The sequence below is a fragment of the Solanum tuberosum genome, unplaced genomic scaffold, assembly GCF_000226075.1.
Source record: "Solanum tuberosum cultivar DM 1-3 516 R44 unplaced genomic scaffold, SolTub_3.0 scf00191, whole genome shotgun sequence".
In the NCBI taxonomy this organism is placed as follows: Eukaryota; Viridiplantae; Streptophyta; class Magnoliopsida; order Solanales; family Solanaceae; genus Solanum; species Solanum tuberosum.
The window spans coordinates 688771-703054 of NW_006239117.1; the positions used below are offsets into that span (position 1 = coordinate 688771).

A 14284-nucleotide genomic window follows, 5' to 3' on the forward strand; every position below is an offset into this window, starting at 1 on the left:
TTCACTTTCAACTAATTTTACTTTTATTATGTATATAAATCAACAAGTATGCCTTTTATAATATCTCGTAATTTTAGACTAAACATTAACTTATTAGAAATGAATAATTTGATCTAAACTCGAAGAATATGATTGTACTTTGCGGTATTGGTTAAATTGAGATGGGTTATATGATGTTGATTAGAATGTATTGTTGTATTTGATATCGTGTTCGAGTTTGATTTTTAGTTTTTCAAATTATTAATTATGTGAATGTAGTACATAAAGTTACGTATATCTTATCAAAATCGCGAAAAATTTAAAATATTCGACGTAATGAGCATGCAACACACCACCCATTGTGTACAAGTTGATATGATGGAGATAGTGGTGCATTATTCATTTTAATGTGATTTATGATGCGATACAATAACTATCACCTTTAAGTTGGACTTGGTGAAGCTGGTTGCGCGTGACAAAAATAAATGAGGAGAAAGTAATTGATGATATAAACTAGACAAGTGAAAGTTGAAAACATGAGGGGTAAGTAAAAACAACTAACAAAACGTTCTTAATTTTAATAGTTAAAAAATACATTAGAAACAATATATCAACTCATGTAACATTCGAAAACATTAAGTTCGATAAGTTTATTAGTAGTAGTTAAAAAAAGCTAGCAGTTAAAATTCAAAGTAAATTGGAAATTTATTACCTTTTGTGTATTTGATATTAATTTACATTTTTATCCTTTGACCCCACTTCATCTCCAATTGAGAATATAACCTCAATATGTCATCATTCACTAAGGCCATTGGAACAAAAATGTACTAGTATTTTACTAAAGGTTTTTTTTTTTTTTTTAGGAAAGGTAACATTTACTTCTATATATCCACATGCATATTATATCAAAGTGTAGTCTCCCTCCAAAAAGTTTTACTTACATCTTTCCTAAGATCTTCTAGTTACAGCCAGTCAATAAACACATTTTCAGTATCTCATATCACTACTTGCTTACACCAACAATAGTAAAACCCTAGGAAATTTGTCTTTATCTTCTGAATATTGTTCTGTTTTCCTTCTAAACATCTTTGATTCCTTTCTTCCAATTTTTCCACCAAATGTAAGCTGGGATAATCCTCCATCTCTTCTCTTTTTTTCCTACATTTCCATCCTTGTTCCAGCATTGTAGGACTTCTATAATTCTCCAGGCTTTGTCAACTTTATCTTCCTCTTATGGATGAACATCTGCCACAATTGATCTGTCCATTTGCAGTGTAAAAAGAGATGGTTGACTGTTTCCACCCGTTCTTCACATAGATAGCATTTAGAACATAGATTGAATTTTCTCTTGTTCAAGTTTTCATGTGTCAATACTGCCTCCTTTGCCAAGATCCATGTGAAGTAATTCACATTGTAGGGAATTTCTATTCTCCAAATCATCCCCAGGGCCATCCTGCATGATGCTCCTCAGTAGACCTGTGTTCTCTATATGCTGATTTTACAATGACTCTTCCCCTCTCTCCCCCTTACATACTAGTCTATCTTCCTCTCCTGTCACATTGGTAGCCATATATATTGTGTCATGAAATCTTGTTATAGTTGTCATTTTTCAATCACTTAGGTTCCTCCTCAGAAACAGGGTTCCACCCTTGTCATGTTTATAATAGTGCTAGTGTTACTTCTTGTGCTCGACTCAGACTATGTAGTAGATGAAAAACATGTTTGAGTGTCTTTTGTCCACACCAAATGTCATTCCAAAAAGCTATTTTTTCTCCATTGCCCACCTTGCAACTCGTTCTCTCCTTGACCAGTTGCCATAGGTTCTTGATAGACCTCCATACACTACAATTGAAAGGGTTAGTGACCACCTTTATAATCCATTTATCCTCCATGCCATATTTTTCTATTATTACTTCATTCCATAAAGATTCTTCTGGTGAGACAAATTTCCACAGTCATGTCATCATCAAACTCTTATTTTGGGTACTCAGCTCTTTGATATTTAATCCACCCCCTCTCTTACTTACCAACAGTTCCTCCCGTTTGACCAAATGGTACTTTATCTTATCTTCGCTTTCTTGCCATAAAAAGTTCCTCCTAATTGTATCCAACCTCTTGATTACCTTGGCTGGTATAGAGAATAATGACATCATGCACAAGGAAAGGGCATCTAGGATATTTTTTGATGTTGTGACCATTGTCACTGCAATATACACGTATTATTAAAAGTCTCTTTCTCGAAGATGACCAAGCCCCTTCTCTCTTTCTTGGCCTATCAATCAGTTTATGCACTTCTAGATCCATTGCATGATCTAGTTCTACTTTCCAAAAAAAAAAAGTCACCTTAACTTTATGAATATCAATCAATATGCATTCTTCTTCTGAATACCACAAATGCATCTCATTTAATGACTTTTCTTTCAGATAAAGAAAATCCTTGATGGTAAGAAAATATAATATTTCTGTCTAGTCTTATAACTTGTATGTACACCTCTTCAATGAAGGTTGATCATATGCTTGATTGTACATTCATGCACACCCGTACTACTCAAGTAAGTGCGCGACTCTTTATGAGGACCTTCTTCCCTAATTTCCACTCTTTGTTCACACAATTTTCGAAGTAGAAGGGGAAAGGTGGACAACAGGTATCATGACCCCTCTGTCACACAAATCTATCCAAAAGCAAGTGTAGTTCACCAATTTCATTAGATGCTCCAATCTCTCGAAAAAGATTGTGTAAGTGTACATTTTTGCTTCAGATGCTTCATAGATTAGATCGATTCAGTTTTCATTTTTGGTGGACTAGTTTTATATCTTCAACACACAAGGAAACATCCCTTTAACATCTCCCATCTCCATTAAAACCAAGATCATTGTGCAGTTTCTGTGAAATAAGACAATAATTCCACATGATATATGGACTGACCTCTTTTCTTAATTCCTATATTCTTCTTCATGATCTTTCAACATATTCATAATCTTCCAAGAAAGCTAAAATCTATAATCAAACATTGATATAAGAATACTCAAGTAAGAAAATTATAAAAGTAAAAGAGAATTTCTAAGAAAAGGTTAAATTGGTATTTCATCAGTACTTCTTAACTCATTTTGTCAACTTCTCTATTAGTACTTCATATCACATTAATTAAGAATGTAAATGGCCAAATTCTCTTTTAGTTTTTAACCTATTTCGTCAAATCTTGCATTTAGTACATTGTTTAACTTAACATGATTTGAGTGCTACTTCTAAACTAAACATCTAATGTATAACCAGTAGGAATTGTACAACAACATATCCAGTGAAATTCCATCAAGTGGGTCTGGGGAGATAGTGTGTACGCAAACCTTACCACTATCTCGTGGAGGTAGAGAGACTATTTCCAAAATACCATCGGCTCAAGTGCATTAAATCCAAGTAAAAGAAGAAGAAAACAATGGAGAAAGCATAGCAGTCAATAAGAAAGTATAGAGTCTACAAGAGAGAAACAATAACAACAACAAATACAATGATAATCAAACTACAAAGGTACGACTAGTCCTAAGACATGCATAAAACTTACGCAAGGCAACACAACATACTATCCCTAATAACCTTCTATGCTAATACGCGACCTACACTCCTACCTATCTAAAGTCATGTCCTTGATGATATGAACTTGTACTTTGATCAACTCTCCTCAATCCTTTTCCAGCTTACCCCTACCATTTCACGTAACCGTTATAACCAACCTTTCACATATCATCACTGAGCCGTCGGCTCCCCTCCTCTACACTTATCAAAACTATCTTAGTATCACTTCTCTCATCTTGTATACCACATATGCCACTTCCACCTTCTCCCGGATAACCTCATTCCTAATCTTGTAACTTCTAGTATGTCCACACATCTATCTCAATATCCTTATCTCCGCAACATGCAACTTCTAAACATGTGATTTCTAGACTGAACAACACTTCATCCATACAACAAGGATGGTTTAACCACCACTCTATAGAACTTATCCAACCACAAAAAGAGAAAAACAAAGACTTACATGAATAGAGTGGAGACTTCTGAATCAATACTTTAACTTGCATTCTTCAACTAAAATATAATATTGTAACAGAAATCTCAAGATTTGAGTCAAATGTTTAGCCTTCAATATCACTAACCACCGCGCTCTACAATAGAAGAATAAAATGTTAGATTTCGATCCCTTTTCCATAGAATAAAAAAGCTAACTGTACAAGTGCATGATATTTACATGTGAATCAAGGCAGCAACAAAAATATCATATCCAGTAAAATTTCACAAGTGAGATTTGGGAAGGGCAGAGTGTATGCAGACCTTATCTCTACCTCATGAAGATAGAGATGTTATTTTTCAAAGGACTCTCAACTTGAATACAACAAATCATATTAGATATAAAAAGAAAATCTATAGTAAGGAAAACATATGAACTAATATGAAAATAGTAACAACAAACTAGTGCAACGACCGAAACACCATAAACAATAGATAATACTGAATTCAAAAGCAAAACATTAGAAAAATAAGCTAATACTATGACAGGCACCACCAAGCCTAAACTTGTCCAAAAGCAAGACAACACTCCATTATCTATTAACCTTCTACCCTGATTCCCGTCCTCCACACCCTTAGATCAGTATGTTAAAGTTGCACCATATCTTATATAATCACATCTCACAATACTTTTTGGCCTACCTCCACGTCTCATTTTTACCTACAATATCCAACCTACTCATTATAGTATCTACGCATCTCCTCTTCACATGCCTAAATCATCTCAACATCGGTTTTTTTTAAATCTTGGCCAGAGGCGGAGCCAGGATTTCAAGCCTATGAGTTTTAAATTTTATAAAGGACAACGATCTTAAAAATTACAAAACACAAATTTTGTTAATGAGATGTTAATCGTGTTTGAAAATATTACCTTAGATATTGTTATTGTAAAAACTTGATTTAATAATATAAAGATTTGAGTAATTTATTTTAAAGTTATAAAATATTATTTTAAAAAATGAATAACTTTTTAAATATAAATTTTGAACATTATTACTATAATCTTCAATATTGTTCTAAGTGAGATTAAAATTATTAGATTCACCATTAATATTTTGGCACCTAAAACATATATTTTATTAGTTTCACTACGACCTTGAACCATTATTGCCTTCAAAAGTTAAAATTTTGAAAAGCAAACAACAACAATTTGGGATAACCCTAGAATCAAATATTAAAAATTAATTTTTGAATAGATAATCAAACAGTGTAAAAGAAAACAAATAAGAAAAAAAATTGAAAAAGAAGAGGCGAGAGTACATAGTACATACCGGAGGGCAGAGGTCGGATGGTAGCAATCAGATTAACAATAAAGGTTAGAATCCTAACTTTTGAAAATAAATTTGGGTCAAAGTTTTTTGAGTGTCCGAGTAGAAATCAATGATTAGATATTGTTTTAGAGTAGGACACAAACACTATTTTTCTGTATATTTTCATTTACCAATTTTCTGTTTTTTTTTAATAAATATGTAAACCTATGTTAAAAATATGGTGCTCAATGGGTTTCGAACCCACGAAGTGCGAGAAGATAGACTTCACTGGGTGCACTAAGACCACTGGGCTACTCGCCTCATTATGCTTGTGGATTCACAGTAAATTTATATGTACTTTATATTTGATATTTTAATACGAATATAGAATCTACGAAAAAGTCAGTGGGTTCGTCCGAACCCTCTTCCGATACCGTTGATCAGCCCATGATCTTGGCCACCATGGAGGTCACTACCACATTGGCTCGAATTCCCTCATTCCTATTTTTCGCTCCTAATATGCCCATACATCCATCCCATCATCCTTATTTCCGTAATGTGCATCTTCTAAATATGGGAGTTCTCGACTGGCTAACACTCCGTCTCACAGAACAAAGTTTGTCTAGCCACCACTCTGTAGAACTAACCTTAAAATTTAGGTGATACTTTTTTTTAACATAGAAGATTCTGCAAGCTAGACCCCATAGAACAAAGTTTCTCTAGCCACTACTCTGTAGAACTTACCTTAAAGTTTAGGTGATATTTTTTTTTTAACTCGCAAGATTCTGAAAGCAAGATCCCATAGAACAAAGTTTGTCTAGCCACCACTCTGTAGAACTTACCTTAGAGTTTAGGTGATACTTTTTTTTTAACATGCAAGACTCCACTTCATCCACGTCGCATATTATGTGACATTATCGTCAATGTCCCTAATTACATAGATTAAAGACCCAAATACTTGAAATTATCTCTCTTGGGATATCTTTTGTGTCAAGCCTCACTTCCACTCGCATTGCAGTATTGAATTTACTATTCAGTTAATTCGTTTTGTTCTTACTCAACCTAAATCCTTTTGACTCAGGCTAAGTGTTGATCCCGGATGCCACCTCTTCTCAATTGGAAAGTGCTCCCAATCTCCTACCACCGCTCTAGCCTGAGTCTTGTCTCTATAATACATGTTATTCATCACCTTAATGTTAGTCAATGGTACACCTTTAACCTCCCGGCATCTTTAGAGGACTTTCCTCGAAATTTTATTTATAGACTTTTTCAAGATCAATAAACACCATATGTGAATCAAGAAAATGATCTATATAACCCTTGTAAACGTCACAATCAGACACTACTGTTACTCCATTTCAAAATGATTGATAAATTTTATAAAATATTTAGGTTAGAGAAATTATATAATTCGAACCTAATAGTATTGATTTTTTTACAACTTTCTCTTTTCATTATTTCTTCATTTCAAAATGATTGATAAATTTTATAAAAAAATTAAATTAGTGAAATTCTGCAAATTGAACCTAATAGTATTGACAAGTTCTGTATTTTTATAGCTTTTTATTATTATTATTATTTTAAAATAACCATTCGATAAACATCGTTACAAACCTATCAAAAACAACAACTCTTTGACAAGCGTCGTTTTTGAGTCATGAGTAATTAACCTTGTTAATGTTACTGAACATTCAGCAGGTTGTGGAAACCCATTGGGTTTTGCTTCTACATTGTCATATCACAATTCACAAGAAAATTATTTTTTATATCAAAATAGAATTTTACAACAAGCACATAATGAGTTCAATATCTTAATGACTTTAGTAGACTATTGGCCTGTTTGTCAAGCTTATTTTCTCTCGAAAAGCTTCATTTTTTTTTAATAAAAAAAATGGTTATTTTTAAAAATGAGGTATTTGACCAATTTTTAGAAGAAAATAAGTATTTTTGAAGAGTAGTAGAAGCTATTTTTCATAAGCTATCCTGAAGCTAAAGAAAGTATTTATTCCCTTAAAGCACTTTTCTAAAAAATATACTGAAAAATACTTTTAAAAAGCTTGATTAAACACTATTTGCTAATCAAAAGTGTTTTTCAAATTTATTGGTCAAACACGAATATGCTAAAAGAAAGTAATTATTCCCTAAAAGCACTTCTCTAAAAAAATATACTTAAAAACACTTTAAAAACAGCTTGATTATCTAGAACAAAAAAAGCAGCACCAAAATACTAAGTTCCAATACCAACGTTTCTATAGAACTTGAACATAAGTTAATTACATACATAAAATCATCTTAAAACAAAGTTTCCCCAAGATTTGTAAAAGAGAACTTTTCCCAGTAACTATTCCACAAGGGCTACTGCCCTTAGTATCTATACCTGTTGTATCCTGCTCCTAAACTAGAAGATCCATACCCCTCAAAACTCTGAGATGGAAACGAAGATGATGAAGAATAGGGGTCACCATAACGCGAAAAAGAACCAAACTCAGGCTCACGCGTCCCATACATTCTTGGGGCTGGCTCTTTGTGGTTGTTAATGAACTCCTGCACAAAGACAAGTGAATAAACAAGCATAAGCTAGCTGAGTCGTGCTTTTATCAACATTTTTATCCTTTACCATCTTGTTTCTCCCAATGTAACAAATAGAACAAACTACATTTCTAAGAAGAATCAATACTTGTAAAGGTATTGATCATCATCCATACTTGAAATTTCTCTACCAAGACCACCTAGAGTTCCTCTTTCCAAACATCTGAATAGAATGCAACAATCGAAACATGCAGACAGTTTAAGACCACAAAGTTCTGCTCTCAACACCCCAAAACTACCAATAAGTTTTTAACATATTTAGATCTTTGTAATCCAAGGAAAAAGTCCCAGAGGGAAGAATATAATCTGGTAGAGTACAGACAAATGAATAATAACACCAGCTAAAGGGCCATGATTGCCTGCTACAGACTTTTATGAAACTACAAATTACTTGTGGCCACAGAATATATAAAGAAAAAAGTAGGGTGCAGGGCGATGGTCTGACCACAAAAGATGAGCTCCATACCTGAATAAGCTGTTCAGCTGCTTGAACCTCTGACGAGGTACCCTTAATCTCAATAGTGATTTCTTCAGGTACTCGGCTCTCTTGCACAGTAAGAGCTGCCCTACTTGTGCGGCGAATATATGCTATATTACCGCCACCAACACCAATGATGTCCTCAGCATACCCCAGCGGTACTTGCATAACCTTTGTGATCTGAGAAGGAAAAAGGATAGAAACAATCCATAGATCAGAGCTGACACCTTGCAGTAAATACATTTAGCTAATGGTCATATTCTTAGGCTAATGGCTAAGCAGAAAGAAAGAGCTTCTACAGATTCAAGTGCAAGAGTACGATACTAATACATATTTAGGAAAGACAGTAGTTATTGTAGAAGTTCAGAAAAACTGAATTAAAAATAAATAATTATATGAATCATAAAAACACACTCACGTGCACAATGCTCATGCAAAAACTGAAAACAACCCCACTCCAGGGCATACCCTCACTCAAAGGAAAAAAGAATATGTAGAGCAAGAACGAAAAGAGAACACAACTACAATGATTCCAATTAAAAACTAACTCTCCCCGAGATTTTCTTTTTCGTTAACGCTGATATCGAAGACAACTCACACCTACTTCAACTTATGTACCGGATACTTTCAAACTTCCACCAAAGCAATAGAGAAGTTGCATACGTTGTGAATCGAACCTAGAATAACAAAGTAGTCACTCCAACTGTTCGACAGTTGGGACACCTCGGAGACTCTCCACAAACAGCAATATTTAGGTAACAAAAGAAGTCCAGATCAAGCTACGGTTGAAGTCTCTACATGTAGGACAATAAATACACGGGGTCTTCTTTTTTCAATATAATTACTCAAAGTAATGTTATAGCCTATTAGCCTGTTCCCAATAATACTCAACAGCTTGAACAATTTTTTTCAAGTCTTAAATTTCAAGCCTCACAACTCCAAACCATTTTATCCCAAAACAGTCACCCGTGAGATGAATTTACTGTTATAAGAATCTATCAAGTTATCAAAGGCGAAAAGTATATAACAGTGCAAAAGTCTGTTCAGGCTTCAAGCGTGAAGTGCTACTATAATACACGTTCAGCACAGGAAGCGCAAATGAATAAATAATAAAACTATACATGTAATGCAAGACAAGAAATAAACAGAAAGTACTACTATATGAACAAAAAAGTTGAATGATTAAGATGAAATATAGCTCATGTCAATTAAGTTCAAAAGGCATATTTCTTTTACTAAATTTCTCATTCATAGTCACAAATACATGGATCCGTGATATTTACTTTTTTGTCCAAATCAATCCCTTTAATAACCATATAGATTATGTTATGTTCACAAGAGGGCACACATGGGCAATGAGGTGTACACCTTAGCACCTTAATGCCCAATGTTTAAATGCTACCTAACCAGCACAAAACACCTAGCTTACATAACATTATTTTCAGTATAAATATTGATTCTCCGCAACAAAATGAGACCAACTTAAACCACAGTGAAGCCATAAATTTCATGACTGGCAGAAAATGGAGACATAGAGTATCCATAAACTGACCTGTGTAACTATAGGACCAGCTCGGCCAGCCACAGAAGTATGTATGCCGCCAAGTCCAGGATCCTGTCCATATCGCGGTAGTGTAGACCGAGGGAGTTCGAAGTCCATGGCAGTTTCACAATCAAGTAAGTAAGGGTCTCGGTTCATGGAAAAGGAATAACCAGAAACTGCTGCAGCTTGGGATGCAGGTGCAGGACCAGAAGGCTGAAACTTTGAGGACTGTGGTTTATCAGCCCAGGACTCCGCTAGCTGATCTTGAGAGATATTTGCATTGTACTGGCAGTAGAACATGTACTTAGTAAAAACACATTTAGACAATTAAGCTTCGGTCAAAAGTATCAAACTTACCATCTTTTCAATTACAGGTATCATACTATGATCGACCAAAAACTTTCTCAGTAGTCTAACTACTGCCTCAAAAGCATCAAGCACCTTCAAACCTTCTCCATGAATTTCAATAATTCTTTCATCTTCAGTGGCATAAGGGGCCACATCATCTGTGAAATTCAGAAATTATTAGATGTTACCACATGACTGAATGTTCTGTGTCACACCATAATAGCAATCTCACCTGCAGATAAGACTCTCAGGGCGGCACCCGATCTTTCCTGTATTGACTTGATCGTAGTACCACGTCTACCAATCAAATGATTGGCTTGTGATGAAGCCACCAATAACCTTGAAAAGCAGAATGCAGCACCAGCAGCTCCTGCTCCTGGATCATCATTGTTTAGCCCGGCAACGCGCTTGAAAATTCTTAAAGCAGCATCCATTGCTGGAGATACCTCAGCATCTGGATTTTCTCTACCAGATATTAGGACCTGAAAAACATATGAAGGAAGTCAGCAAGAAATATAAAATAATATGATTTGAACATATCAAAAAGGCAAAATAAACAATGAAAGAAGAAGCAACATAAAATAATATGATTCCAGACCTACCAAAAAGAAAAAAAATAAACAAACCCTAAGAGGTGTTCGATTAGAACTGAATACCAACTAGAGGTTCCCCTACTCGAAGGCAATTGCAAGAGTGAATCTTAACTCATCTCAGAGGGAAAAAACACCATAAAATGTTTTATGAGGCAGAGAGGGAAGCCTTTAAGGTTAAGGCCTACACCTCAAGCATTCAGATACACACTTTTTAAGCCTTTTGGGTCTATTTTAAGTGATGGATTACAACTAACCCTGGAAAGAGTACCCAATGTAACTTCATAGCATTTAGCAAAGATTTAAAAAATAGATGTTTTTCCCCTAAATCAATAGTTTATACATTAAAAATGCAACTCAAGCAAAAAACCAACTAGCAGTATAATCTCAAGAGATACAAATTCATTTCAACTCAAATGTTCACACAAGTTCTTGATGGAATTTACTGTTCCATCACAACAATCTATGTTTATACACAAAAAAAAAAGAAAAAAAAGACAAACTTCAAGTAAATTTTAAACATAAAACAACGCAGAAAAAAATACTCTTTTTACCAATCAGAAACATCCAAATTCAAACAACAATCACAAAGAATAACAAAAACCCAAAAAAGAAACAAAAATCAAACGAATTATAAAAAAATATTCAATCCAAAACTTACGATTCGATCAGCATTGCCAAGAGGACCTTCCAGAACACGAATGCTGGCGCCAGTCTCTTCACACATCCTCTTTACAAGTTCGCCCCTCCGCCCAATTATACCACCAACTTTCGCAAGTGGCACAACTAGCCTGAACACGTTATCCCCCGGCCATCCCGGCCATTTCTGCACAATCGCAACCGATTCCCCAGCAGCCTCTGGTCTAATAGCAACCATTTCAGTAGCAACCGAACCTGTAACCCCAGATTTTACAGCAAACGACTCCGGCGGCGGCGGCGCCACCGCAGATGATCCTTGAATTGCCGGTGGAAATGATGAATCAGTTACAGTAGAGTACACCATTGATGAGTTCAGTGGAAACAGAGTGAAAGAGTTTTTCAGTGAGATTTTGCTGAAGGGTTTGGTTTTAAGCGAAAAATGGGAAGAGGTGTCTTAATATAACGGCTTGGCGTTACTTTCTAAAAAAAACTTTTATTGTGTAATTTTCCAATTTTGTATAAATAATTAGGGTTTATTTACGAAATTATACTATGAAATCATAATATAAAACATATATTATTAAGTAATAAAAAACATAGGTTTGATATAGAAATAATAAGAAAAATAAATTATCAAAACAAAAAAATAGTGTACTAATAAAAGTAATTATGTTCTCGTTCTAATAACTAAATAACGATAATATGAAATTTATCGAGTTTTTTTTTTGAATTTTTTCCATATTGTTTAATTAACATAACAAAAATGTCGAATATGTTAAAAATAATAATTTCGCGCTTACATAAATAGTCGTGAGCTTTGGAATATGAAGTTAGAAGGTACACTTATCTTATCTGAAATGGATACTTATTTTTTATACGACTAAAACGGGTAATTCGTTGGAGTTGAGCGACATGTCGGAATTATTAACGGTTGTCTGTCAAACGACCGCTTATTCAGTTTAATTATTTTTTTGGTAAGTCAGCGTTGAGGGACTTACCGTTATTATTTTTAAATATTCGTTGGGTTTATGAACAACTTAACATTATTGCTATTTTGAAAAACCGTTGGATTTTGAAAAATCATTTATACATCCGTTATTAATTTTGACAAGTCGCTCAAAGTTTATCCATTCTGATATAAACATAATAAGGAAAATCAATTGTTTATCAAACAAAAAGTGTACTAATAAAAGTAATTATGTTCTCGTTTCAATGATTGAAATAACAATTGTCTGAAGTTTATCAAGCTTTTTTTAAAAAAAAATCCATATTTTTTAATTAACTAAACAAAAAAATTCGAATTCATCAAGAAATAATAATTCGCGAGTACATTGATAAATAGCCGAGAGCTTGAAATCTGAAGTCAAAAGGATCACTTTTTTCTTATATAAAAATGGATAAACAAACACTTATTTTTTATACAACTAAAATCGATATAATTCGTTAGAGTTGAGCAACTTGTTAAAACTAATAACGGTAATTATTTTTAAAAATTTGGAATTGAGAGGATTTCAGTTATTAGAACGAGAACATAATTACTTTTTTAGGGTTTATTTACGAAATTATAATATGAAATCATGATATAAAATATATATATTATAAGTAATAAAAAGCATAGGTTTGATATAAAAATAACAACAAAAATAAATTATCAAAACAAAAAAAAGTGTACTAATAAAAGTAATTATATTCTCGTTCTAATAACTTAAATAGCAATAATATGAAATTTATAGAGTTTTTTTTTAATTTTTTCCATATTGTTTAATTAACTAGACAAAAATACTGAATATGTTAAAAAATAATAATTTCGCACGCACATAAATAGTTGTGAGTTATGGAATCTGAAGTTAGAAGGTTCACTATCTTATCTGAAATGGATAAACGGATATTTACTTTTTATACGACAAAACGGATAATTCGTTAGAGTTGAGCGACCTGTCGGATTATTAACAACTGTCAAACGACCGTTTATTCGTTTTAATTTTTTTGGTAAGTCGGCGTTGAGAGACTTGCCGTTATTAATTTTAAAAAATCGTTGGGTTTATGAACGACTAAACATTATTGCTATTTTAAAAAACCGTTGGATTTTAAATAAACCGTTTATACAACCGTTATTAAGTTTGACAAGTCGCTCAAAGTTTATCCATTCTGATATAAAAATAATAAGGAAAATTAATTATTTATCAAAAACCAAAAAAAGTGTACTAATAAAAGTAATTATGTTCTCGTTTCATTGATTGAAATAACAATTGTCTGAAGTTTAGCAAGCTTTTTTTTAAAAAATCCATATTTTTTAATTAACTAAACAAAAAGTTTCGAATACGTCAAGAAATATTAATTCGCGAGTACATTGATAAATAGTCGGGAGCTTGAAATCTAAAGTCAAAAGGATCACATTTTCTTATATAAAAATGGATAAACAAACACTTATTTTTATACGACATAAATCGATATAATTCGTTAGAGTTGAGCAACTTGTTAAAACTAATAACGGTAATTATTTTTAAAAATTTGGAATTGAGAGGATTTCAGTTATTAGAACGAGAACATAATTACTTTTATTAGTACACTTTTTTAAATCTTGAAAATTTGGCATTGAGAGAATTTCAGTTAATAGAACGAAAACATAAATACTTTTATTAGGGTTTATTTACGAAATTATGATATGAAATCTTAAAAAATTGGCATTGAGAGAATTTCAGTTAATAGAACGAGAACATAAATACTTTTATTAGGGTTTATTTACGAAATTATGATATGAAATCATGATATAAAATATATATATATATATATATATATATATAT

At 33.0% G+C, this 14284-nt stretch overlaps 1 protein-coding gene across 1 annotated transcript; it reads right to left on the reverse strand.

The window, feature by feature from the left end:
• Positions 1-7463: 7463 nt before the first annotated feature.
• On the reverse strand, positions 7464-11936 carry LOC102587078 (RNA-binding KH domain-containing protein PEPPER-like). The gene is made up of 6 exons (XM_006355155.2): positions 11502-11936; positions 10483-10732; positions 10260-10408; positions 9912-10187; positions 8348-8539; positions 7464-7836 (listed from the first exon to the last, which is right to left on the reverse strand). Exons 1-6 carry the CDS (start codon positions 11841-11843, stop codon positions 7657-7659), a joined length of 1389 nt encoding a protein of 462 aa, XP_006355217.1. The 5' UTR covers positions 11844-11936; the 3' UTR covers positions 7464-7656.
• Positions 11937-14284: the final 2348 nt, after the last annotated feature.